The 23,533-nt window shown below is 39.3% G+C and overlaps 1 protein-coding gene across 2 annotated transcripts; it reads left to right on the top strand.

The window, feature by feature from the left end:
* The first annotated feature begins 5,124 nt into the window (after positions 1–5,124).
* On the top strand, positions 5,125–23,255 carry LOC100715171 (tRNA (cytosine(72)-C(5))-methyltransferase NSUN6-like). 2 transcript variants are annotated; one of them, XM_063237856.1, is made up of 4 exons: positions 5,125–5,259; positions 14,450–14,598; positions 21,319–21,444; positions 23,019–23,255. In XM_063237856.1, exons 2-4 carry the CDS (start codon positions 14,512–14,514, stop codon positions 23,250–23,252), a joined length of 447 nt encoding a protein of 148 aa, XP_063093926.1. In that variant the 5' UTR covers positions 5,125–5,259; positions 14,450–14,511; the 3' UTR covers positions 23,253–23,255. The 2 variants fall into 2 exon arrangements, with proteins under 2 accessions (XP_063093926.1, XP_063093925.1); XM_063237855.1 differs by lacking the exons at positions 5,125–5,259; positions 14,450–14,598 and adding an exon at positions 16,794–16,944.
* Positions 23,256–23,533: the final 278 nt, after the last annotated feature.

Raw genomic sequence — 23,533 nt, 5'->3', positions numbered from 1 at the left:
GCAAAACAGGAGCAGATTCCCTGGCGGCATGAACGACTCTGATCTGCCACGGAGATGAAGTGCCTTGCCATAGCTGGGCAATGGGGGGTTCCCTGGAAATTTAGCTTCACTAGGTCTGAGATGGATGCTGGAAATCGGCTTTTCATTTGTTTGTATATTTTGAACTTCATAAATGTAATGTGATTAAATCCAAGTTTGTGAACCACCCTAAAAGGAAATAACCTTTAGATTTCCCCAAATAGTAACCAACAATTGTTTAACATCATGCATTGGATTTACACTAAACTTCAAGCTTTACACAATTTCAACTTTATTTATTCCCTTAATTGTAGCAAATTCTCACTTGTCTATAGTCAACTTTTATTTCTTATTTGGCTTTTCTGTTTTCAGTTTGTCTTCAGTTGTCTAATTGTTGTACTTGGGGAAATAACATTTTCCCTGATGTGCTTCCACTATTGCAATAGACTGTGCTTTTTTAAAATTGAAATTCCATTATATAAGAAGGAGGCAGAATCCTTAGCTTTCTTATTTTGCTTTTCTTTCCCTTACTTATTGATGCTGTAGGCTGTCTGTCATGTGTCGCACAAAAGTTCACAGATGTATCAGACTGAGGGCATCACGTCTGCATCACATCTGTGTGTTTCTCATTGGCCTTGTTCATTTTGGTCACCTTTTTAACATCTCATTTTTCATAAAAACATAAAATCACTTTTTTTCCCTGTGCAACTAATAGTCTGTGGGGAGACTAAGAATTATCTGAATACACTGCTCATTAAAATTTGCTCTGAGTTTAGCATCCACCTATAATTATTGCCTGAGCTAGTCATGACTACAAGATGTCTTTTCCCACTTCAGCCTACAATTCTGTCTTAGTTTTTTTGTTGCTGAGACAAAATACCTGACACCCAAAGTTAAAGGAGGAAAGGTTTATTTTAGCTCAGTTTGTAGAGGTTTCAATTCATAATCGACCAACTCCAAGGCAGGGTGACTTTGCAGAGGTACAATGCAGAGGAAAAATGGTTCATGGCAGGCAGAAGCAGCAAGCGGCAAGTGACCACAGCAGTCCTGTCTTTAATATCCTGTCCAGGCTGCCCAACCTCAATCCTAGCATTGCAACCTGAATCAATCCCAACACCACATTCTTGATCCCAGCAACACACATCCTACATTCAGCCGCCTCCAAAATGCTCTCTGCTATGTTCACATGAGATTGAGGAAGACATCTAGATATAAGCCGTAACACCTCTATATTTAACAGCCAACATTTTAATACGAGGTCCCTCACACCCTATTATTTTCTAATAGTATGTACTGACAAATTTTTATTCTCACATGGTCTATAATTCATTATTGTCTTTAATTATTAAATGCTCAAAGTGTCCCAGCTTTGGCTTATTCTCAAGTTAGTTTTAATCCATATCATATACAACAATATTCCTAAACTTTTTTGTGAAAATGTAATACAAATCTAGTAAAGTTCATTAAAATGCAGATTCTGACTGTATGTCTAGGTGAATTGTGAAATGTTATATTTCTGACAAGTTCCCAGGATTTTGGATCTCCTTGGTTTGAGGACCACACTTTGAATACTGAATCAGTGGAAATATATTTAAAAGTAAACACTATTTGTACAGAGCAAAAAGTAAAAACTTAACTGTTATGTTCATTCATGTGTTACATGATCTAAGACTGCTAATTTATATAAATGTGCGTTATGTACACTTAGATCCTTGAAGTATAAAAATGCTACGTATCATGGCTTTGTAATTAAGGAATTTTTGTCTCACCTGTCACTTATCAATTGTTAATTGTCAACAGGTCTGATGCTTTTAAGTTGTAAGGGCTTTGTGCTACTTTTGGGATTTAATTTCTTGTAATTTATGGTATGTACAAGAAGATATCATGTTATAGTATTTATAATAAAAAGGACAGGAGTGCAGGCCAGGAGATGAAATCTCTACTTCCTTCCTGGAAGGGGCAAGCTCTTTTTAACTGTGGTGCACAGGCTGGTGTCTGGTGTGTGCAATAGCAGGCATTCTTTAAATTAAAGGAGTAAGTGAATAAAACCATCTGTCTACTTTCTGGTTCTGAATTTTAAAAACAGTAGGACTTGTATAGAGGTGGTGTATTTTGGCAGTGAGTGTTTATTAGTATGATACTAGCTTGATGAGCCCTGTACATAGCTTAGACTTACTACTTTTACCTGCTTCCTATTGGAGATGGAACAATACGAAATAATTGGTAGTTTTTAAGACAAATTTCAAGATAAAAGTATTTCTAACTGATACACTTTCCAGTACCCTCTGATTTTAAAAAGATCCAGTAGTCGATAAAAGAACAGATTTCTCTGGAAACACATAAACACTGGGGACTGCCAGGCTGTGCAAATGTGTGTTGCCAACAGAGACAGTGAAGAAGGATTCCCTGGCTTTCACCACTCCACATTCCCCAGAGAGTTGATGGGTTTATCTCCCATACAAATAAGAAAACTAGGGTTGCTGATCCAGCTGCTAGTAGCAATAAGGCCTTCCCTCACCCTAGGCCTCAAAACTCAGCTGTTGGCACGGTAGAGACCTCCAGACTAGAGACCATTTCCTTTTCGTAGTTTTGCTCATAATGTTCCTGGAACAGCCATTTAACTCCTGTGCTTCTGGATTTTGTCATTAAGAAGGAAAATTACCCCTACCCCAGCTCACTGAAGAGCTGGAGAGGAAGTGGGGCTGTGCATACATTGAAACACTTGGTTCCTTGGGACAGAAGTTGCAACTGAAGTCAAAGTGATATTCTCGTTTGCTGCTTTCTTTCCTGTTTGCTGTGTAAAATCTGGCCAGTAGAAAAATCTGTGATGGTATTTTACTTTGATTCTGTTCCACCCTGTCCCATCTAACCACACCCAACCTAACTGAGATGGACCACTGGACCTTTGCATGGAGCTATATCCCCAACCCTTTTTTACTTTCCTTTATCTCGATTGTTTTTATTTTATTGTTATTTGGTTTTTTGAGACAAGGTCTTGCTTTGTAGTTCATGCTGGCCTTGAATTCACTATGGAACCCAGGCTGTTGTTGAACTTGGCTGATCCTCTTGCCTCAGCCTCTCAAGTACTTGGATTCCAGGTGTGTGCAAACACACCCGCCTTCCCTTTTATATTTTGAGACAGGGTCTTGCTAAGTTACCATTTGCCTCTGCGGGACGTGAACTTTTAGATCCTCCTGCCTCAGGCTTTCAGAGTGTTGGGGTTACAAGCATGTGTTAGCAAGCTCAGCTGTCCTTGGGGTTTTCAAAGTGTTTTTAAAATTTATTTTAAAAAGTTCAATCATAAACTGCATCTTCATGCAAGATGACATTCTCTAGTAATCTGTGCTATTGTTTTTTAAATTCGGTGTTTGCATGCATACTTTACTTTTCATTACTACCTGTTTGCAGTGTTTGCATTCCTTGTGTGGAGTTGGTACACACACATAACACTGATAATTCCTTTTCATCCCTCCCTATCTCTTCCTTTCCCCTGGCTGCCTGAACTGGCCTATAGCTTCCGAAAACTGATGAGTTTCTTGAATGTTCAGTTACCAGTGAACTTGTGAAAAGGAAGTTACACTTTGAAGAATTCATAGCTCTTGTTTGGTCACTGTAATTACTCTGGAGTGCTTTCAGTCCTGTGGTGGGTGGGCTCTTGAGTCCTCCCTGAGGTGGGCAGGGAGTGCACAAAATGAGACACAGTCAAAAGGGAGTAGTTTGTAGCAAGCGTGTTTACTCAGACACAGTACAGTGCACTCTGCAGGCTCAGTGTTACAGGTCAGGTAATAAATACACCCTCAAAGACTGAGAATGGGCACTGCCCAGATATGTCGATGACAGTGAGGCCGGGTCAGGTTTTCTGGTTCTGTGTAGAATTTGGGCAGTGGCTAGGATGTGGTAATTAATGCAGCTTCCTTTCCATCAGTTGTGGATCTCCACCCTCTTGTCTGGAGGAGGAGTTTGTGCACCTGGTTGGAACCAGCACAGCAACCTAAATCTCTCAGTGCAGTCAAAAGCCCCAATAGAAAATACAAGTAAATGAGACCACCTGGTCAAAGGGTCACCACAATGTTACCAGGGCCCAGTGCCCTAAGGATGTGACTGGGAACAGCAGGTGTAACAGGAGTCAGAGGGGTAATTTGCAAGGGGCATGATTTGCTCTTCCAAGAAGTGCAGGGACCACAAAGTCCAGAAATTTATACCGTGACTGTCCTTAGAACTTTTTCTTACAATCCAGTTTCTCAGATGTATAGGTTATTTCTGGCTGAACACATACTCTGTCATCATATTCTAGTTTAACTGGAGGAAAGCAAAATAATGCCTCAAACTGAACTCTGACTGCCTGTTTTCTTGCACACATTTGATTAAAGGGTCAGAGAAAGGTGGACCACCAGGGAGCAGTAAATAAATTCTGCTATCTGGGCCCTAGCATCTGAAGTGTTTCAGTTATTCCTGGTTCAGGCCTGAGTTGGAACACTGAGAAGCTTCACTGGGTGGTTGTATAGCTAAGTTGGAGATGCACTGGCTAGCCTTACTGCACAGCTAGATGCATGTTAGAATCTCTGGGGAAGATTTTTAAAGCACCACGATCAACCCCGTCGTTAGAAATCCTCATTTAACTTTTCTGTATGGGGACCAGATTTTTTCCTAAGCTCACCAAGTGATTTTATTGTGTATCCAGGATTGAGAACTATTTTAGAGGATGATGGTAATTTATTTGTAGAACTACTTTAGAGGATGATGGTACTTTATTTGCCATCAATTGACAATTGAATGAATGGAGTAGAAAATGTGTCCTGTGTTTTCTTTCTTTCTTTCTTTTTTCTTTTTGGTATTGGTCATCAAACTCATGACCTCGTGCTTGCCAGGCAGGCACTTATGCAGCTGAGCTAAACCCCTGGACCCTGTTTTCCTGTATGGATATGTTATGTAGTTCTCATGAGATCATAGTATACTCTAGGAAACTGCAACTTTCTTGACTTAGTATATTTGTAAAAACTGTTGTTACCAAATTTGAGGATACTGTGCTGAATTATCTCAAAAGTTTTCTTTACACTCTCTCATTCTGAAATTAGAATTGATTAGAGTCATTGAACAGTACTTGCATCATTTTTCTTATAGAATTTACCAACTGCTGTAGTAGCTCACGTTCTACATCCTCAGCCCGGAGAGAGGGTTCTAGATTTGTGTGCAGCACCTGGAGGTAAAGCAACACATATTGCAGCACTGATGCACGATCAGGTGAGTCTGTCTCCCAAGAAAAGTCATCAACATGCTACAGATTTCAGTGGTGAAGGTGGGACTGTGTGTGACTTGGGATCACACTGATACCGTAATCCAATTTACTTCCTGTTCAGCCAGAGTGAGGACTGTTGGGTTATGGCAGGCACTGTAGCTTAAGGTCAGTAGACAGCTGCCACTTATACCTGGGTATGGTGGCACACTGCTGTAATCGCAGACTCAGGAGGCTGAAGCAAGTGGATGACTGTGAATTCAAGGCCAGACTGGTACAAACTCAAAGGCTAAACCAGCCTACACAGTGAGACCTTGTTACAAAAAAAAAAAAAAAAAAAAAAGAAAAGAAAAGATAATTGCCACTTATTAAGACTGTCCTGAGACTTCTTTTTTTTTTTTTTTTTTTTTCATACAGTCTTCTGTAGTTCAGGCTGGTTTTGAACTCAGAAGATAGCCTAGGTAATTATACACATATGGAGATAATATATACACAGGTGTGTCTTAAGGATCTTATAAACTGTATGATCTGGTTTAATTTTAAAGCCTGTTTCTTGAGCACAGAATTTAAGTAAGCCTGGCTTTTGATAACTTTCATTTCAGTGTTACTTTGTTTGCCTATGCGTGTGTATTTGCTAAGTTGTTTCCTTTTTTTTTATAGGCTGGATTTATCTATGTTCAGAAATCACTGAAGGGCTGAGAGTGTGGCTCAGGGGTAGTGTACTTACCTAGCGTGTGCTTGGCTCTGGGTTCAGACTGAGATGAGCAGGCAGTAAACTGTGAGACCAGAGTCTAGGGGAGAGGTCTGCTTTGCACATAAAAATTTGGGAATCATCAACATACGGACAGGCTGATGGAGAATAGAAAGGTTCCGAACAGTGAGCCATGTGAATAGTGAATACCAGCATTCATAAGTTGCAGATATAGGGAATGGCTGGCAGTGTAGGAGGGAAACAGAAGAGTCTGATTACCTGGAAACTGTCTGAGGAGTGGTCGAAAAAGATGTTATGATTGTAGTACTAGTGTATATATAAGAAAGTATGTAACTGACGTAAAAAACTTACCCACGTCAGACTTACAAAAGCCCCTTTGCTCTAGCTGATTTACTTGATAGAAGATACTCTCACTCTCCAAAGTGATAAACTCATTTTTCCTCTACATTTGATAATTCTTAACAGTCTCAAGGGACTTGCAAGCAATAGTTCATTGAAAAAAGTAGAAATATCTACCATTAGGTTGAAGCTATATATTTCCTTTTATTAATATATTAATTTTTTTTGAACCAAGAACTGAACTCAAGACTTTGCACTTCCCAGGCAGGTTCCATGCCACTGAGCTATACTCCATTAGTATATTAATTATCCAAAGAATTTTGATGAAAATTCCCATTACACTTTAGTACGTAACTTTATTAGAATTTCTGAAAATACAGTATTATAAACAAAGGGGATAATATATATATTATTTATATATATTTATATGTCTATACATTATATATTTTTATATATCTATATAGTATATGTTTTAGATATATAATACATTTAAAGAATCATATTTTAAGTAAGTAAATTGAAGGCCTAGGAGTACTATCTTTGCATTACACACACATTCACTATGTATATATGTACTATATATATTCACTATACATAGAATTTGCGGTGTCCCTGATACAACCTCAACAAGTAGCTTCAGTTTTAAGGAATCTCTCCAATAGAAAAAGATACCTGTTTAAATATTGAGGAATCAATACGCATGATATTACATAGTGAGAAATACAGAAAAAATATACTTCAAGAATTTAGTAGCAGGAAAACCTTGATGGAAAAATGCCTTAAATGCTCATAGTGCATAAAATGAAATACATGAAATACAAAGGTTCATTTTATGGAGTTGTGTTTAATACAAATCATTTTTAATCTATATGGGAGCTTAAATGTAGATTGTGATATGCTTTGAGATAGTGATAGTAGTGCCCTGTATGGTGTAGTTCCTTGAAGTCCTTTTATTCTCTCTAGTAAGAGGTGTTTTCAACTAGTTAGTTGACTTTAAAATGCAATGTAAAAAAATATAAACTTAGTAGCATACACATAAGTGATTGTTGGGCTCAGGAGTCTGCATGATTCAGCTGATACCTTCGGAGCTCCTGGTCAGCTCCAGCTTGGTTAGGGGGTTCTGGTAATTTAGGGTTGAGTCATTCACTTGTATGGTTTTCAGTTTGTATGGCTTTCAGTTCTCTAAAGTGACTTCAGGTGAGACAGCTGTGGTGCTGCCCTGCCTTTCTGGTCTGTACTTTTTCTGCAAAGACAAGAGAGTGAGCCCACTAAGGGTAGTAGCTGGGGACTGGTGATGGCAGAGAGCAGAGTTGAGCACTCTGCTTCACCACATTTACCATGGCCCCCAGGGCCAAGCAAATGACAAGGCTGAGCTCCAGTAAGTGTCTGTCACAGTGTGGGAGCATTATCAGCAAATATTCTTTATTGTTGTCTATACTATAAATTTCTTTCTCTTGTGAAGCAGAGAATTTGATGTACATATCATATAAGGATGATATATGTGTATACATACATATGAGCAACAAAAGCAAGAAAAAAGGAATCAGTCCACCATCTTATTTCATAATATTGTATCGTTGTATGTTTAAAATATCACGTGAATGTCAACAATGCATGCCTATATGGTGGTGGTCTCTCATCTTTACTGACTTCGACTTAACTGATGTGTTACCATATATGAGGATTTTTGACATATTTTTAATACTGTTCTAGGATGTTTTGCTGTGGTACAGAGCTTTTTGGCTTCTGATTTTCTGGCTTTAATTGCTAGAACTCACAGAAATTTTATGTGAATAGCTCAAAATATTATAGAGGGCTGATTTTATAAGTGGCATTCATTTACCTATAAAGGCATTTTAGCTCAGATGTCTCATGCATTAGTTCATGCACTTCTGTAGGTGAACAATCACATCAAATAAGTGATTTTAATGTTTGCTTTCAATGGGTAGTGTTGTAGTTAGGGGCCGCAGGGAGAACAAGACACTGAGTACACATCACTGATAGTATTATTTTATGATGGTCACCTAGATGGTCAAATACAAGAAGTGCAGGAAATCTGTCCACACATTGAGACCCAAGGAGTCCAGCTTAGGGCCTGAATCCTATAGCAGTACCCTGTGTGAGTCCAGCTGAAGCCCTAGAGCCCATGGCAGTGCCTCCCACGAGTCCCACGGAGGTCTATAGAGTCCATAGAGTCCATAACAGTGACTCAAGTAAGTCTGTTTTATGGATCTGCACTGGTAAGACCCAAAGGTCAGTGGTAGAAGCTAAAATATTCTATGCCAGCGGAGTGAAGAATCTGTGCCAGTGGATTGAGGGTTCTACACTGGAGCCAAGAAGCAACACTCAAAGTATGGACCAGGGCTCCCCCCCCCCAAAAGTACCACAGCCATTCTCAGCCCCAGCAAGGTCCCAAGCTCCTCCTATGTTGAGAACAGCTGAATTCATATCAGGATGCCAGTGTGACAAACTTCTAGAGATTAAACAGTGCTCTTCTTCCCCTCTGTAGTCAGGAAGTGATGTTAACATAAGGACCAGAGCTCTCCCAAAGTGAACCGCAGCCACTCTTAACGACAAGGTCCTGAGCTCCTCCAATGGTAATGGCCAAATTCGTCAGGGAAGCTGGCCATGAGAAGCTCCTCTAAGACAACCAATAGCTCCAAACAACACCGCTTAGGAGAACCCACAGTGCCATGGTGTTTGTCTCCACATCCTTTTATGCTGGCAACTTTCCTCAGGTGGGCCATCTCTACTCAGCACCGTGCTGAGGCAGTTCAGCTGGTATTTAAGTTGAGCACCAGTTTTTATTCTACTACAAGTGCTTTTTAAGTTTGAGTAGGTTGCAAGCACTTTGAAGTTTTGATTCCTTGTTTAAAAGTAGATAGTTATAAGATTAATTATCTGATAAGAGTATCTTTTTAAAAGAAAGACCTCAGTATTTGGTATAAATTTGCTGTGTGTTTGTTAAGGAATACAATGTTAAAAGTACAAATGGGACCATATTTTTTCACAAGCTAATTTTGTATTTTCATCGCTGCTTTGGATTTATGCTTTGTTTTGTGAATTTTATTTTCTTTAGGGAGAAGCAATAGCACTGGATAAAATACCCAACAAAGTGGAAAAAATAAAGCAGAATGCTTTGTTGTTAGGACTGAATTCCATCAAAGCATTTTGCTTTGATGGAACAAAGGCACTTAAACATGATATGACTGACAAGGTAAATTAAATTTTATTTTTTTATTTAGTGTAATTGACAAATCATCATTGTGTGTATTTGTGGATTACCCTGCAGTGTTTTGATACACAGTATGTACAAACATGGCATGATCAAAACAAGCTGATTAACACATCCATTATTTGTTTTTTGTGGTATTTGAAATTTTCGCCAAGCAGTCTTCAAATACATAATTCCCATTAACTGAAGTTGCCATGCTATGTAGCAGATTTCAACAATTTGTTTTTTCCTGTCTAGCAGGAAACGTCTACCTTTTGGACAGCACCTCCCTATGCCTGGCCTGTTCTCCCCATCTCTAGTAACCCTGTGCTGCTCTCTGCTTCTGTCAGGTTGACTGTTTTAGAATCTGCATATAACTGGGATCATACAGTGTTTATTTATTTGTTTGTTTGTTTTTTTTTTTTGGTTGCTGGTTTATTTTACTCAGCATAAGGAACTCCAGATTCATCCATTTTGTCACAAATAACATAATATCCTTTTGAAAAGGCTACTCTGTCTGTGTGTGTGTGTGTGTGTGTGTGTGTGTGTATACCATTCATCTATGCCGGATAGTTGAGTTGACTTCATATCTTGACTATTGTGAATAATGCTGTAAGGACCATGGGGATGCAGATATTTCTTTGGCATATTGATTTTAATTTCTGTGCATATATTCCCACTGGTGTATTATATGGTCAGTTTATTATTAGTGTTTTGAGGAGCCATACTATTTTCCATGATGATATAACAATTTGCATCCTAGTGACACTTGAGCTGTCACCGTTATGTTGTTTTGTAGCCATCTTATCATGCATAAGATGTTATCCTGTGATGGTTTTGATTAGCATTTCCCTGCTTTTGATGTACTGTACTTGTCACTGTCTTCTTCTGAGGAAATATTCTTGTCCTTTTCCCATGTTTTAATTGGATTGTCTTCTTGTTTTCCAGTTATTTGTTTTTTTTAAGTGTTTTGAGTAGTAGCCTCCTATTGGATGTATACTTTGAAAATACTTCTTCCCACTGTGTAGTCTTAACTTTTCCTTTGCTGTGCAGAAGCTTTTTAGTTTGACATAATATCAGTTTTACTTTGTTGGCTGTAATTTCAGGGTCATATTAAAAAATAATTTTCTAGAGTAGTGTTGTGAACCTTCTCGGTGTTTTTTCCTTGCTATTGTATTTTACATTTTCCAGGTCTTTAATCCATTTTGAATTTATTTTTATATAAGGCATGAGATAAAGATTGCTTCATTTTCCACAGGCAGATACTCAGTTTTTGTAGCACCATTCTTTTTGTTGGTGTTTTAGATGAGATTATTTTCTTAATATTTATGGAAAATATTAATGTGTGGAAACACTGCTGATTTTTGTATGTTAATTTTATATCTAGAAACTTTACTAAATTTTTTATTAGGCCTAATAGTTTTCCCATGGACTATTTAAGTTTCTTCCGTATACAACATCATTCAGTAACAGACAGATGGTTTTATTTCTTTCTCTCACCTAAATATTCTAATACTTACAGTACTGTGTTGAAAAGCAGTGAGAGTAGACATCTTGGTTTATCCTCTATCTCAGAGAGAAGCTTTGAAGTTTTTACCATTCATTTTGTTATTATTAATGCTATGGGCTTGTTACAGCCTTCCTGTGCTCAGATATATTTCTTGTATAGCTTATTTGCTAAACTTTTATCATGAAAAGGCTTTGAGTTTTATCCAGTGCTTTTCCTGCCCCTATTGAGATAATCAAATTGTTTTTGCCCTTTGCTCTGTTAATGCAGTGCGTCACATTTATTTTGCTGATGTATATAGAACTGTGCTTGCATCCCTGGAGTAAATGTCATTTGGTCATGTTCTAGATTCAATTTTTGAATATTTTGTTGAGGATTTTTGCATCTGTGTTTATGAAGGATATTGAAGTAATTTTCTTCTATTCTGGCTTTTGTATCGGGGTAATGCTGGCCTCATAAAATAAATTTGGAAGAATTCCTTCTTCAGCTTTCTGGAAGAGTTTCAGAATGACTGGTATTAGTTTTTCTCTATAAACGATTAGTAGCATCCACTAGTGAAGGAATGAAGTCATAGGTTTTTCTTTATGGATTGAGTCTATTTATTTAGATCCTTGGTTTCTTCACGATTCAGTCTTGGTAGTGGTTTCTTCTGGGTTACTGAGTCCATTGTTGTATAATTGTTCATAGTAGTTTTTTATATATAATCTTTTGCTTCTGTGGTATCATTTGAATTCTTTGTCTAGTAATTCATAAATATGCATTCCTTGAGTTGTGAGTTCCTGGTACTTTTTGCTTTGTTCCTTTGTTGGTGCCATGTTTCTCTGTTTGTTCTTAATCCTTCTGGCTATGGATTTGTGTTTGCATATTTCAAGAAGCAGGGATTTACAGTCTTTGCAAACTGGCTTTATGTAGGAATGAGCCTTCTGGCTCATCTGTCCATTTTGAGAAACTCAGATCACACTGTCTGTGAGCTGTTTTGCTACTGGAGTCACTGGACAGGGTGATCCGATACCTTGGGTCAGCCCATGTAAAAACTGGACCCACGGTGGTGGACCTTCAGGTCAGAAGTGCATCAGTTGTTCTAGAACCTATAACAACACAAGCTTCCCTGAAGATGATGTAGAACTGGATGACTGAGCTTGAGTACAGGCTATTGCCCAGGGCTAAGATAGTCTTGGTTCCTGAGTCCACATGGGGCTAATTTGTCAGTTGGTTGGGCCTGCAGCTTTAGTCAGGGCATTGGGCAGGTCCCTAGGGTTGGCCTGAAGTTGCAAGTGACACTGGTGGTCCTAGAGTACTGACAGGGAACTTATGGCATGCGTTCCATGGCAGGCATGCAGAACCCTCTCTCAGTGTGTGAGCCAAGTGTATGAGTTGTTTTTTCTAAACTGAAACATCAGTGTTTGGGTTTAATTACAGTGTTGGGACTTTGCCACAAATATTTAAGTTTTGGGTTGCAGCTTGGACACTTGGTTTCTATAAGGTTCACCATCACTGTCCTAGAGCCTCAGTGTGTGGGGTCCTCCCTAGCATCAGGGGTTAATAGGGCAGGACTGGATTTTGTGTCCACTGGAACAGGCCTGGAACCTGGGCCCACTAAAGTGGACTTGGAACAGGAACAAACATAGACTCTGGATTTGTGGGGATCAGTCTGACATCTGCGATCATAAGTGCTCCTCTTGTACCTGAAACCATAGTGACTAAGCTAGAGTCTGGTGCTAAAGGTACTGACCAGGAGTCAGAATCCACAAAGTCTGTTTGATTCCTGGTTTTAAAAAAAATCCACAAAGTCTGGCTTAGAGTCTGGCTTAGAGTCAGGTACTGGCCTGGTGGCTAGGTCCATAAGGTTTGACTTAGGTCCTGGCTGCACGGCAGCCACCCTAGAACCTGGATGCTCAGGGTGTTCCTGTTGCTCTGCTGGAGCAAGCTGAGGGTCTAGGGCTACTTAGACTGGCCTGGAAGGTGGGGCTGTGGCTGCCTGGTACTTGGTTTGACGAGGATGGGGCTGGTAATAGAATATGCTCTTGATGACTTTGCTTTCCTTCCCCCAAGCAGAGGATTTTTCTCTATTCTGTGTTGCCTGGGGTTGAAGGAGAAGTGATGTAAGTGATGTAAAAGTGTTTCTCCTACCCTCTTTGATGTGTCTTTTCTTATAATAAGTCTCAAATAGGGCAGACAGAGGATATGCCCAAATACAGACAAAAATACAAATGACCAATAAATCAAAACCACGTTTAATGAAGACTGGGAGAAACAAGTATACATAAAATTTAAGGGTAAATTGATGTAGCATTTCTAGTGGGTTTTACCAGTATATGTCCAAAAAATAATTTCTTAGGAATTTCTTCAAAAATAATAGATAAGAGAGCAAAGATAGTTACAGAGGGAGATGAGCCAGATAATTGCTTTTATCTAATAGCTTTGAAATCAGAAAAAAGCAGATGACATTAGGGTGAAATTTGAAATGATGCTGTAGGTTCTATAGGAACAAGTAACTTTAAATAAAATGTCTTACTTGTAGGGATCATATAAAGATATGTACAGACCATTTTGTTTCATGAGTTCTCCAGATCAGGAATTAGACTAATTTGCAATTGGAATAATTGCAAAAATTATTCCAGTGAATGCACAGGGTGCTCTGTGGAGGACTGAATCCAGGCTCACTGTGGTCCACAACCAGGGTGATACTGACAGCAACAAGGAGACCAAGGAACAATAGAGTGAGAGCCACTACCTGACAGACTCACTTTCTGGAGTTGTCCCCAGTAGGAGTTACCAAGAGAAATCAATTCCTAAAATAACTAGAATTAATTCTGAGTCTTAGCTCTGATGAACTATGGTTTCTAAAGTAGGGAGTGTAGGATCTCATTTGATTGCATCTAGGTTTATTCTATATTAAGGAAAAAACCCAACAGTAATACCCATACTTTTATGGATGGCATGGTGGCACATGCCTGTAATCCCAGCACTCAGCAGGTTGACTCCTGAGGATTGCTGTGAGTTTAAGGCCAGCCTGGGCTACACAGTGAGTCAAGGCCAGTCAGAGCTATATAGTAAGACCTTGTCTCAAAACAAACAAGCAAATTCCGCATTTTTAAACCTTTGTTCAAACTCAAATCTATATTAAACATAAGTCAATCTTAGCTTTACCAGCTGCCTCAAGGGAAACATTATTTTTTATCCAAAATAATACTTTGATCTATTGGGGGTTTTTTTGTTTTTGTTTTTGTTTTGGCTTTTGGTAGTACTGGGAATTGAACCCAGAACCTTCACACTGAATTAGAGCCACAGCCTTTTTATTATTATGTAGTTTGAGACAGGGTCTCCTAAACCACAGCATTAAGATCCTGATTGTTGCTTGTATCTGGAGTTTTCTGTTCTAGACCAATATGACAAATAGCAAATATTTTTATATTGGCTGTATAGAAGGACCTCCATTCTCACCAGAATCTTTTGACCGAATTCTTCTTGATGCACCCTGCAGTGGAATGGGACAGAGACCAAATATGGCTTGTACTTGGACTTTGAAGGAAGTGATGTCATATCAGCCACTACAGCGAAAATTCTTTTCTGTGGTATGTGATGATCTTTTGCTGTGAAGGATGTTGACCTTGGGTAGTTTGAAGTTTAAGCCACTGGGGGCAGCGTTCAGAGTAGTGTTATTCACAGTAGCCAAAAGGTGGAAACAACCCGCAAATCCATTAACAGAGAAATGAATAAACATATCCATACATGGAAGATTATTCACCCTTAAAAAGAGGTGAAATTCTGACATAGGCTCTAATGTGGATGAACGTTGAAGCATCAAATAAGCCAGACATAAAAGGAAAAATGTTGTATTATTCCACTTATATAAGGGCCCTAGAATGACAAATTCATAGGAAGTAAGCTAGAGGTCACTAGCGAGTAAGGGATGGGGAATGGAGATTAGGGGGTTCCTGGTGTGGTTACAGAGTTTCTGTCTGAGGTGAGTTTCTGTTAGAGATGACGAACAGTTCTGGACACATGTAGAAGTGATAGCTGCACAATGCACTTAATGCCTTTTGAATTACACACTTAAAATGGTTAACATGATGTTTTATGTTATGTATATTTTATTTCACACAAAAGACTGAGAATGCCTAATTTAAATACAGAGAGTTTTCCTTTGTGTCAACTCACCCTTTTTGTATTTTACTTACTTTTTAGTACTAAGGCTTAAACCTAGGGCCTTTGCACTGAGCTCCATCCCAGCACTGTGTAAATTTGTAACTTTGAGACAGGATCTCATTAAGTCACTTAAGTTGTGCAGGCTGGGTTTGCATTTGCATATCTCCTACCTCAGCCTCCCAGAGTGATGGGCTTATAGGTATGTGGAACCCAGTAGTGTACCCTTTCAAATACAAGATGATGGTGGAATTTCTTCCTGAATTATGTAATGAATTTCAAACATTGTGGTCTGTCTTTTTAAAAAGGTGAATGGTTCACACAGTTACTAACTGACATAAAGAATTGATGCAAAATTAATTGTTTTTTTATTGGGCTCCTGAGTCAGCTGATGACATAAATGTAGAAAGTCAATGAGATGCAAAAGATTACAGTAGTGAATAGCAGCATCCAGTAAAAGGGCCATAAAAATTTTGACAATTAACTGATTTCCAGTGTGTGTTAGAAAAAACCCAGATAAAACACTCTATTTCTATGATTTCACTGAGTATAGACACCCTTTGATCAAAGATGAATTCATTATTTCTTCTTAGCCATTGAATTATAAATACGTAGACGAGCACAATAATGGATGTACTGTAATTATTTTGTCTCTTAAGTTGTCCTTGCGTACATTTCTATGCATCTCTCCTTTCCAAGTTCACAAAAGTAGCCACTCCTTATGGATTGTGTAACATTTTTTCTGTAGTAGTCAGAAAATACATAGAGTTAGAACAGCAGGCAGCAAACAGGAAGTTTTACATATACCTGCAAGCCACCTGGATTTAAGAGTGAAATTAAGATCCCAGTTTAAGGGACTTGGGTTTTGTTCTTTTTTAGGGTATAGCAGAGAAGGAAATTTTAAAAGATTCTAGAGATAGATTTATGATTTCAATAAAAAGGAATATCTGACCTGTGAGAAACAACGTGAATATAGCAGGTGTGCCACTGGATGAATACAAATTGAAATGGAATGTGCATTATTTAGTTGGACACATCTTGATTTGAGCCATGGCTTCTTCACCTAAGTGACTTTAGTTATGCTGATTTCAAATTCAGAGAAATGAGCATAAGGACTCAACCTAATAGGAACTGCACTGCAAATAGTAATCTTACCTCATGGTTGTTACAAGACTATCAATGAAAAGTATTTAATAAACAAATTCATACAAATAAATAATAACAAAGTTTAAATTTCTCTAGTGTGAAGAAACCACAAACATTTATGCTAAATTTTAAAAATAAAATATAGGTATTTGAGACAAATTCATGCTAGTTTAGCACTTTATTTGCTGGTTTATTTGCTTGACACCGAGCGCCTGCTGTATGCAAGACATCACGCTATGATCGGTGTCAATAACACAGAAGTAAAAAAGTCGACAAACGATTCATACCCCTGTTTTCTGAGTTTTCCATCTCGGGTTGTTGGGGAGAGTGAACAAGTGAGTGAGTTGTTCAGATTATGACAGGCCCTGAGCTAGGAACCTGCGGAGAGAACCAAAGCAAGGCAAGTGCGGTAGCAGTGCTGGACTGTAGCATTTGGGATGTCACACGGGGTGGTCAGGAAGAAGGCTGCTGTAAAGGGGACATGGAGCAAAGGTGACCTGCGAAAGGAGTACGCAATGTGGAGAAGGAGTGTCCCAGAGTTCCAGCCGGGCGAAAGATCCCGAGGTGGGGCGAGCCTTGCCGAGTTCCAGAGACAGCCGGAGGCCAGTGGCTCTAAAGCAGGACATGAGGTACTGTAGAGGAAGCCAGAGGGCAGGCCTCCGGAGGACTTGCAGCCTCTCTAAAGACTTTTGGCTTTGACGCTGGGTGGCAGTGGAAGGGCACTGGAAGGGTGTCAGGCTAAGAGGTGACCAGTGGGACACTGCACTGCACTCTGGCTTTGGATTGAGAATAAGTGGTCAGAGGGCTGAAAATGGCGGCGAGCTAGGGGATCGAGCGAAGAATCTCTCCAGAGAATTCAAACTCAAAGATAAAAAAAGACAGCATGGAGAGGACAAGACAAATCGATAGCGATTCTTATTAACCAAGACAGTACAACTGGAGGATTTAAAGTCGTGCTGAGACCGGAGGCTACAAATCCCGCGCCCTTAAATCAACAAACAGACTCGTGGACCCAGCACGAAAAGCTGAGTTGCTTTTGGAGACCGCGGGAAACTGAGACCCAGATCGAGACTCCAAGTAGCAGCCAGTTCTGCACCGCTGCACCAGAGCGGATGTACAAAGCTCTGGCAATTCAAATCTAAATGGTGCACAGAAATCTGACCAGTCAGCGCTGAGCCGCGAGTGGGGGAAAAGTGGACAGCTTGGTGTGCGGCGGTCCCGGAACGAGGACTTGCACCGGACTCTGGTGAGTACAAAAAAAACCCGCGGCTGCTGGGTTTGGCCAGAGAACAGCTGGCCCGCCACCACGGGGAAATCAATAACCCAGAGTCTGGTGCAGACATATTAGCCTGGCGGCAGAAATCGCAGCTTCTGACATCACCAGGTCCCCCTGTAGGGAGGGCTGGTGGAAGACATCTTGAGTCCTGGCAGAGCCTGATTACTTGTTGGCTTCAGCTCCACACAGAGAACTTAGTGGGAGCCATCTTTGTTTTGGGCAGATCTGCTTTTCTGGTGCACCTATCACAGAGAGGTTTGGAAGAGAACGGCTGGGACCTGGGCAGAATCCTGTGCCATTACTCAGCTGCTTCTGATTCAAAGAGAACTGGCAGGAGCTACTGGGGCTAAACCAAGCTTTTGCTTGGGGCCCAATAAGCAGATACAAAATAGTCACAACTCAGTGACAACCAGAAAGTACAGCCTAATTTATGAACTAACTGACACAGAGGCTAGAGACTAGACTGTACTGCCCCTACATCCCAGCCTACCCCAGATAACAGCAAATTGGGGAGGACAGCAAAAACTCAAGCCAGCACGCTTCTGAAAGGCCCTAAGCAATTCGGAGAGGGCCAGAGAACTCCAGGACAGTCTGAAAGAAACCAGAAACATGACAAGAGATAAAAATAAAAAAAAACCTCCAGCTGTTCAACAGGAGAAATTAAACCCAAGAGAACTAAACACTGAAGAGAACAAGCACAGTAACCATCCTCTACTCGACACAGCATCAGCCGAAATTAAAAAGTACTTACATGATCTCATAGAGGAATTTAAAGATGTACTCCTGATCCAAGTGAGGCAAGATATAAAGAGATTAATTAAAGAAATGACAAGCCCCGCCCAAGAGAACACAGATGGAAGAACTGAGGAAATCAGAAAAGAAAGAGAAGCATCTGAAGAAGAATTTAAGCATAACTTAGAATACATGAAACAGATCCAAAGAGAATATCAGGAAACTCAGAACTCCATTGAATATTGGCAAAATGCCTTGACAGAAACTAAAGACAACCTTCTGAAACTTGAAGAGAGATTTAGGGCTTATGAACGTGAAAGAAAAATCCTCTTAAAAATAACAAGGAACCAGAAAGAAGCAATTCTAAAACTGGAAGATGATAAAAAGATACATAACCTAAGAATAAAGAATGTGAGTGAGGAAGCAGGAACATCCAAAAATGAAATACAAAAAATATTCACAGAGATATTAAAGCAAAATTTCCCATGTATAGCAAAAAGAAATGATATCCAGATAAAAGAAGCATACAGAACGCCAGCTACCTACAACCAAAACAGATCTACGCCTAGGCATATAATAATCGAGATCCCAGAAATCCACCAAAAAAACAGAATATTAAAAGCAGCCAGAGAAAGGATGCAGGTTACCTATAACGGGAAATCTATCAAAATAACAGCAGACTTATCAACACAAACTCTTAAGTCAAGAAGGGAGTGGGGAGAAATATTCCAAGCCCTGAAGGAAAAAAATATGCAACCTAAGTTCATATATCCATCAAAACTCTCTCTAAAAATTAATGAAGAAATAAGATACTTTCAAGACAAGGAGGAACTGTGGGAGTTCGTGGCCACCAATCCACCCCTACAGAGAGCGCTGAAGAACATTACAGAGAAAGAGAGGAAGAGATATCAGGATTACAGCTACAGTGGCAGAGAAGCCTCAGTGAATGGGGCAGACCATGGAATGAGGGAATAAGGTGGACAAATTATAGCAGAAAAGTGGAGTAGCAGACATGAGGCAGAGACGGTAAGCTAGTCTTTAGTAGAGACAGCTCTGAAACTATATTTAAAAAAAAAAGCAGAGGTCATTGCTAATGGTGTATAACGATTTAAAAGACACAGTAGTCCTAGTGACATATTTAGATTGAATTAAATTTGTTCTGGTCTGTCCACTCATATCAGATTTGAGGACACAGACCTCTAGAACCAAAAATAGCAGGTTATACCACGGCAACTATCCTTACTTTCCTATTGACTTAGGCTGAAATTCTGTATTACTTACATTGTCTTACTATGACTGATCTTAATTGTATCTGAATCATAAGACTATTGGTTGGCCTTGACTGATCCTATTTGAAATCTGTATGCGTGTTAGAATCAACCCTAAAAGTAGAGGAATCTACTCTGAGCATGACAAGATGTAAAGGATATCCATACTGGTATGAATCAGTAACAGCTCTCAAATACTACAATGCAGTCAAAGATAAGTTTTTATAAAAATAGGTGATAGTATGTTTAACTATAATAAGCCAGTGTTGTCGACAAATCTATTGAAAATAACAAGAGAAAACATAGTAGCTATGGAAGATCATTTATATTATAGTTTTATAAGTCCTATCCATTGCATGTTTATCTAGGAAATTGTTTCGTTGTCTTGTTATGACTTGGTTTTCCCTATAATACAGAGAGGATAGGAACAAATACTCTGAGGAAGAGACCTGAAAAACCCGAGGCTTATTTTGTAGCATTATAATATAAATTCTAGCAATCTATTGCTTGCTGATTAAAATGACTCTGGACTGGTTTCTTCAGCTCAACTTCAGCATATGCAAAGATGGGGACGGCTATCACAAAGAGAATGAGAGATGCGATGGTAGTTGGTATTGTCTTCCCTAATTTGGAACTTGAGGACCTAAAAAGACTCCATCATCCTGTAATGATTTGATTAGTTCTATAATATGCAATAAGTATAGAAAGTGGGTGAGGTTAGGGACAACTATTTGTAAGAAGCTAGAGACAGTTAGATAAGGTAGATCTCCAGTGGACTTGCTTTGAAATCTGTATTTCTTTAAATTGTTTTTTATTTTTTTTTAAAATGTTCTGTTCTGTTTTGATATGGTTAACCTTATCCTCTTAGAGATGTAAAACAAATAGGTGGGACTGATAATCATATTACGGAGCTTTTGTTCGGCCATAGAGCAGAATGGTTTGTAGGGTCATTTTTTTTTTGAATGTCATTCTATATACTTTAATTCTATAACCTGAACAGCCATTTCGAAGATGACAATTTGTAACTTATCAACTGGCAATTTCTTACCTTTTGTTTGTCTGTAATTTAGAATTATTTCTACCCTTTTTTTTTAATCTCCATGTATTTTTTTTCGTTTCCTTTTCTTTAAATAAATAAAAAAAGAGAATAAGTGGTCAGAAGACAGGAGGGAAGCAATAAACTAAGTAGGAGACTGTGTGAGTCCTCTAAGAAATGAGGAGGGCTGCACCAGAGTCCTGGTGGAGGCTGTGAGAGAACCTACAGGATTTGGGGACACGTGGCGAGTGTGAGAGGCGTGAAGTAGAATCTGGGCTGGCGCTGCCCACCTCAGAAGGATGGGAAGACTTCCACGATAGGTTTCGGAAGCCGCTTCAGACAGCGGCTCATTTTGGGACATGAAGTGTTGAGGAGGCAGCTGGATATGAGTGTGGAATTCAGAAAGAAGGCGTGGCCTAGCAATGTGAACTTCCCAATTTTTGAAATAAGGTTGCTGTCTGAGTGTATGAAACTCTGGTGTTTGAGAATCCTGGTCCAAGTGAAGCACGAGAGTGCTAAGGCGGGAAATGCAGCTGATCTGGGATGCAAGGATTGTGCTCTGCTTACTTACCATGGAGAATGTCGTTCTTTGTTTTATTTCTCAGCTACTTGTAGGTGTCACCCTTTATGCTGTAAAGTCCCTTCACTTACGTGGCCTTGTGGTGTACAGGACTGACTTAGTTCTCTCTAGGCAGCCCAGCTGCTGAAGCCAGGAGGCATGCTCATTTATAGCACGTGCACTATCACCCTGGCAGAAAATGAAGAGCAGGTTGCCTGGGCCCTCAGCACATTTCCTTGCCTCCAGCTTCAGCCCCAGGTAAGAGTGGTTTCAGTTTTTCTCTGTGCAGAGTGACAAACCACAGAAGTGGAAGTGTGGTGATAGGCGCTGGGTGTTACATGCTGAAATATGTGAAGTAAAACTTATGAAACAAATACCTTAGTAAACAAGAACATTTCTCCTTTTAGATCACTTTTAGATGGCCACAGGGATTTTGCATGTTGGTGACAGACTGTTTTCCCCTTATGTTTTGCCATTATGCTGAAATGACACAAAACTTGGGTGATTTTTGTTACGTGTTTATTCTACTAATAGCTGTCTTTCATGGGACTTGGCACTTGGGTTTCAAAGTTGTTTTTCCTCATTTCTAATCCCATATTTTTCTCCTAACAATATATATCAAGTATTTTTGTCTCAGGTCACATCTAAGCCCAAACATACTTCACTAACTGGAATATCCAAAGACCAAGAAGGCCGGTGGAAAAGGGGAATGTTGAGGATTATTGCTTTTTTATAATTTGTTATATAAAAATCTAACCTTTAAGCTTTCTTGTGCTTAGTACTAATCTAATTTTATGATTCTGAAGACTACTTATGATTCAAGTTTAAGCCATATAAATAAGTAATCCAGAAATGGTTTCTAGACTCAGAAGCCCTAGATGAAGGGAAGACTTCAGAATTCACTTAGAATTCATACTGAAATGTCAATCTGTGTTCTTAAGTACATATCTGAAAACCTATCTTTATTAATACATAAACATGTGGCTCTGAATGATGATTCAAGTTAGTTATGGATCTTTTGTACTTGTGGTTTGCAAGGACCACTTAATTTGTTTGGATTCTATATAACTCAAAGCTAATGGATATAGCCTTAATTTATTGATCCTTTACTAATATGTGTTCTCCAAGGACATGTAAAACCAATTGGATGAGTCAGAGAAACGCATTTTTGATATTTGAAGAACTTTTTTCAGAAGTGTGATAAGTACTAAGTAAAGCTGACTTTTATCTGTTACTTTATGGATAATAATGTTCCATTTACTGCATTCTCAGTGTATCCCAGGCATGATCCATCTCTCTATTTTAGTTCAGAACTTAGCATTTTATCTGTTTTATAGATCTGAAAAGTTGGGTTTAGATAGAGTTACCTACTTAAGATCACACAGCAAAAATTTGACGGAGCTGCAGTTTCAGTTCAGGGTTTCTAACTGGAGTTCAGGCCTTTTACAGTGTCACCCAGTACCTGGTAAGCATGCAGGACGTAAATGGTCTTCCTTTCATTGCGTGAACACATAGTACCGCTTTTCTGTTCTACCACTCAAAAGCATCATGTACATTCCGCAAAGTAAAAGCATTTACTGTTCTCTGTTTTGGACGATGTGATAGGTTTAACTCAGTTTGTCTCTTTTTTTGTTTTTGTTTTGTATTTTTGAGACAAGGTCTTACAATCTAGCCCAGGCTGGCCTTGAACTCACAGTAGTTCTCCTGCTTCAGCCTCCAGAGTGCTGGGCTTATAGTCATGCGCCACCACCCCCAGCTTTTAGTTTATCTTTTAATTTAATTGTTAACATGTAGCAGGGGCAGCATTCATCCACCTGGTTTTCTCCTAATAGGAGCCACGGATTGGAGAAGAAGGGATGATGGGAGCTGGCTTATCACTTGAACAGTTGAGACAGCTGCAGCGATTCGATCCATCTGCTGTGCCATTACAGGACCCTGACCAGGATGCTCTTAGAGATGCCACAGCAGAAGACATGATCCGGCTGGCAAATAAGGATTGTATAGGTTTTTTTATTGCAAAATTTCTAAAATGGAAAAGCACATCAGAGAAGGATCCTCAGAAATGAAAATTCCACATCCTTGCTTTCTGTTCTATTCCCCTCATATCTCTTAAACCAGAGTGACATCAGGCCACCTAAGGATAGTATGGTTGCCAAGGAAACAGGAGATGGCCAGTGGTTTCACCAGGACTGCCAGTGGTTTCATCAAGACAGAGAATTGTGTGTATGGGTGGGGGTTGTGAAATTATGTTCTGGATTGAAAAAATTTTTTCTAGGATTCAGCAGTGTATAAAGCAAAGGAGCTACTTATGGATGCCTATAACATTTTCATTTGGGGTCTTGTTTTA

This window comes from Cavia porcellus, unplaced genomic scaffold, assembly GCF_034190915.1.
Source record: "Cavia porcellus strain 051 isolate PalLab524CR breed Dunkin Hartley unplaced genomic scaffold, mCavPor4.1 scaffold_27, whole genome shotgun sequence".
In the NCBI taxonomy this organism is placed as follows: domain Eukaryota; kingdom Metazoa; phylum Chordata; class Mammalia; order Rodentia; family Caviidae; genus Cavia; species Cavia porcellus.
This window is presented reverse-complemented; position numbering and strand designations above follow the sequence as displayed.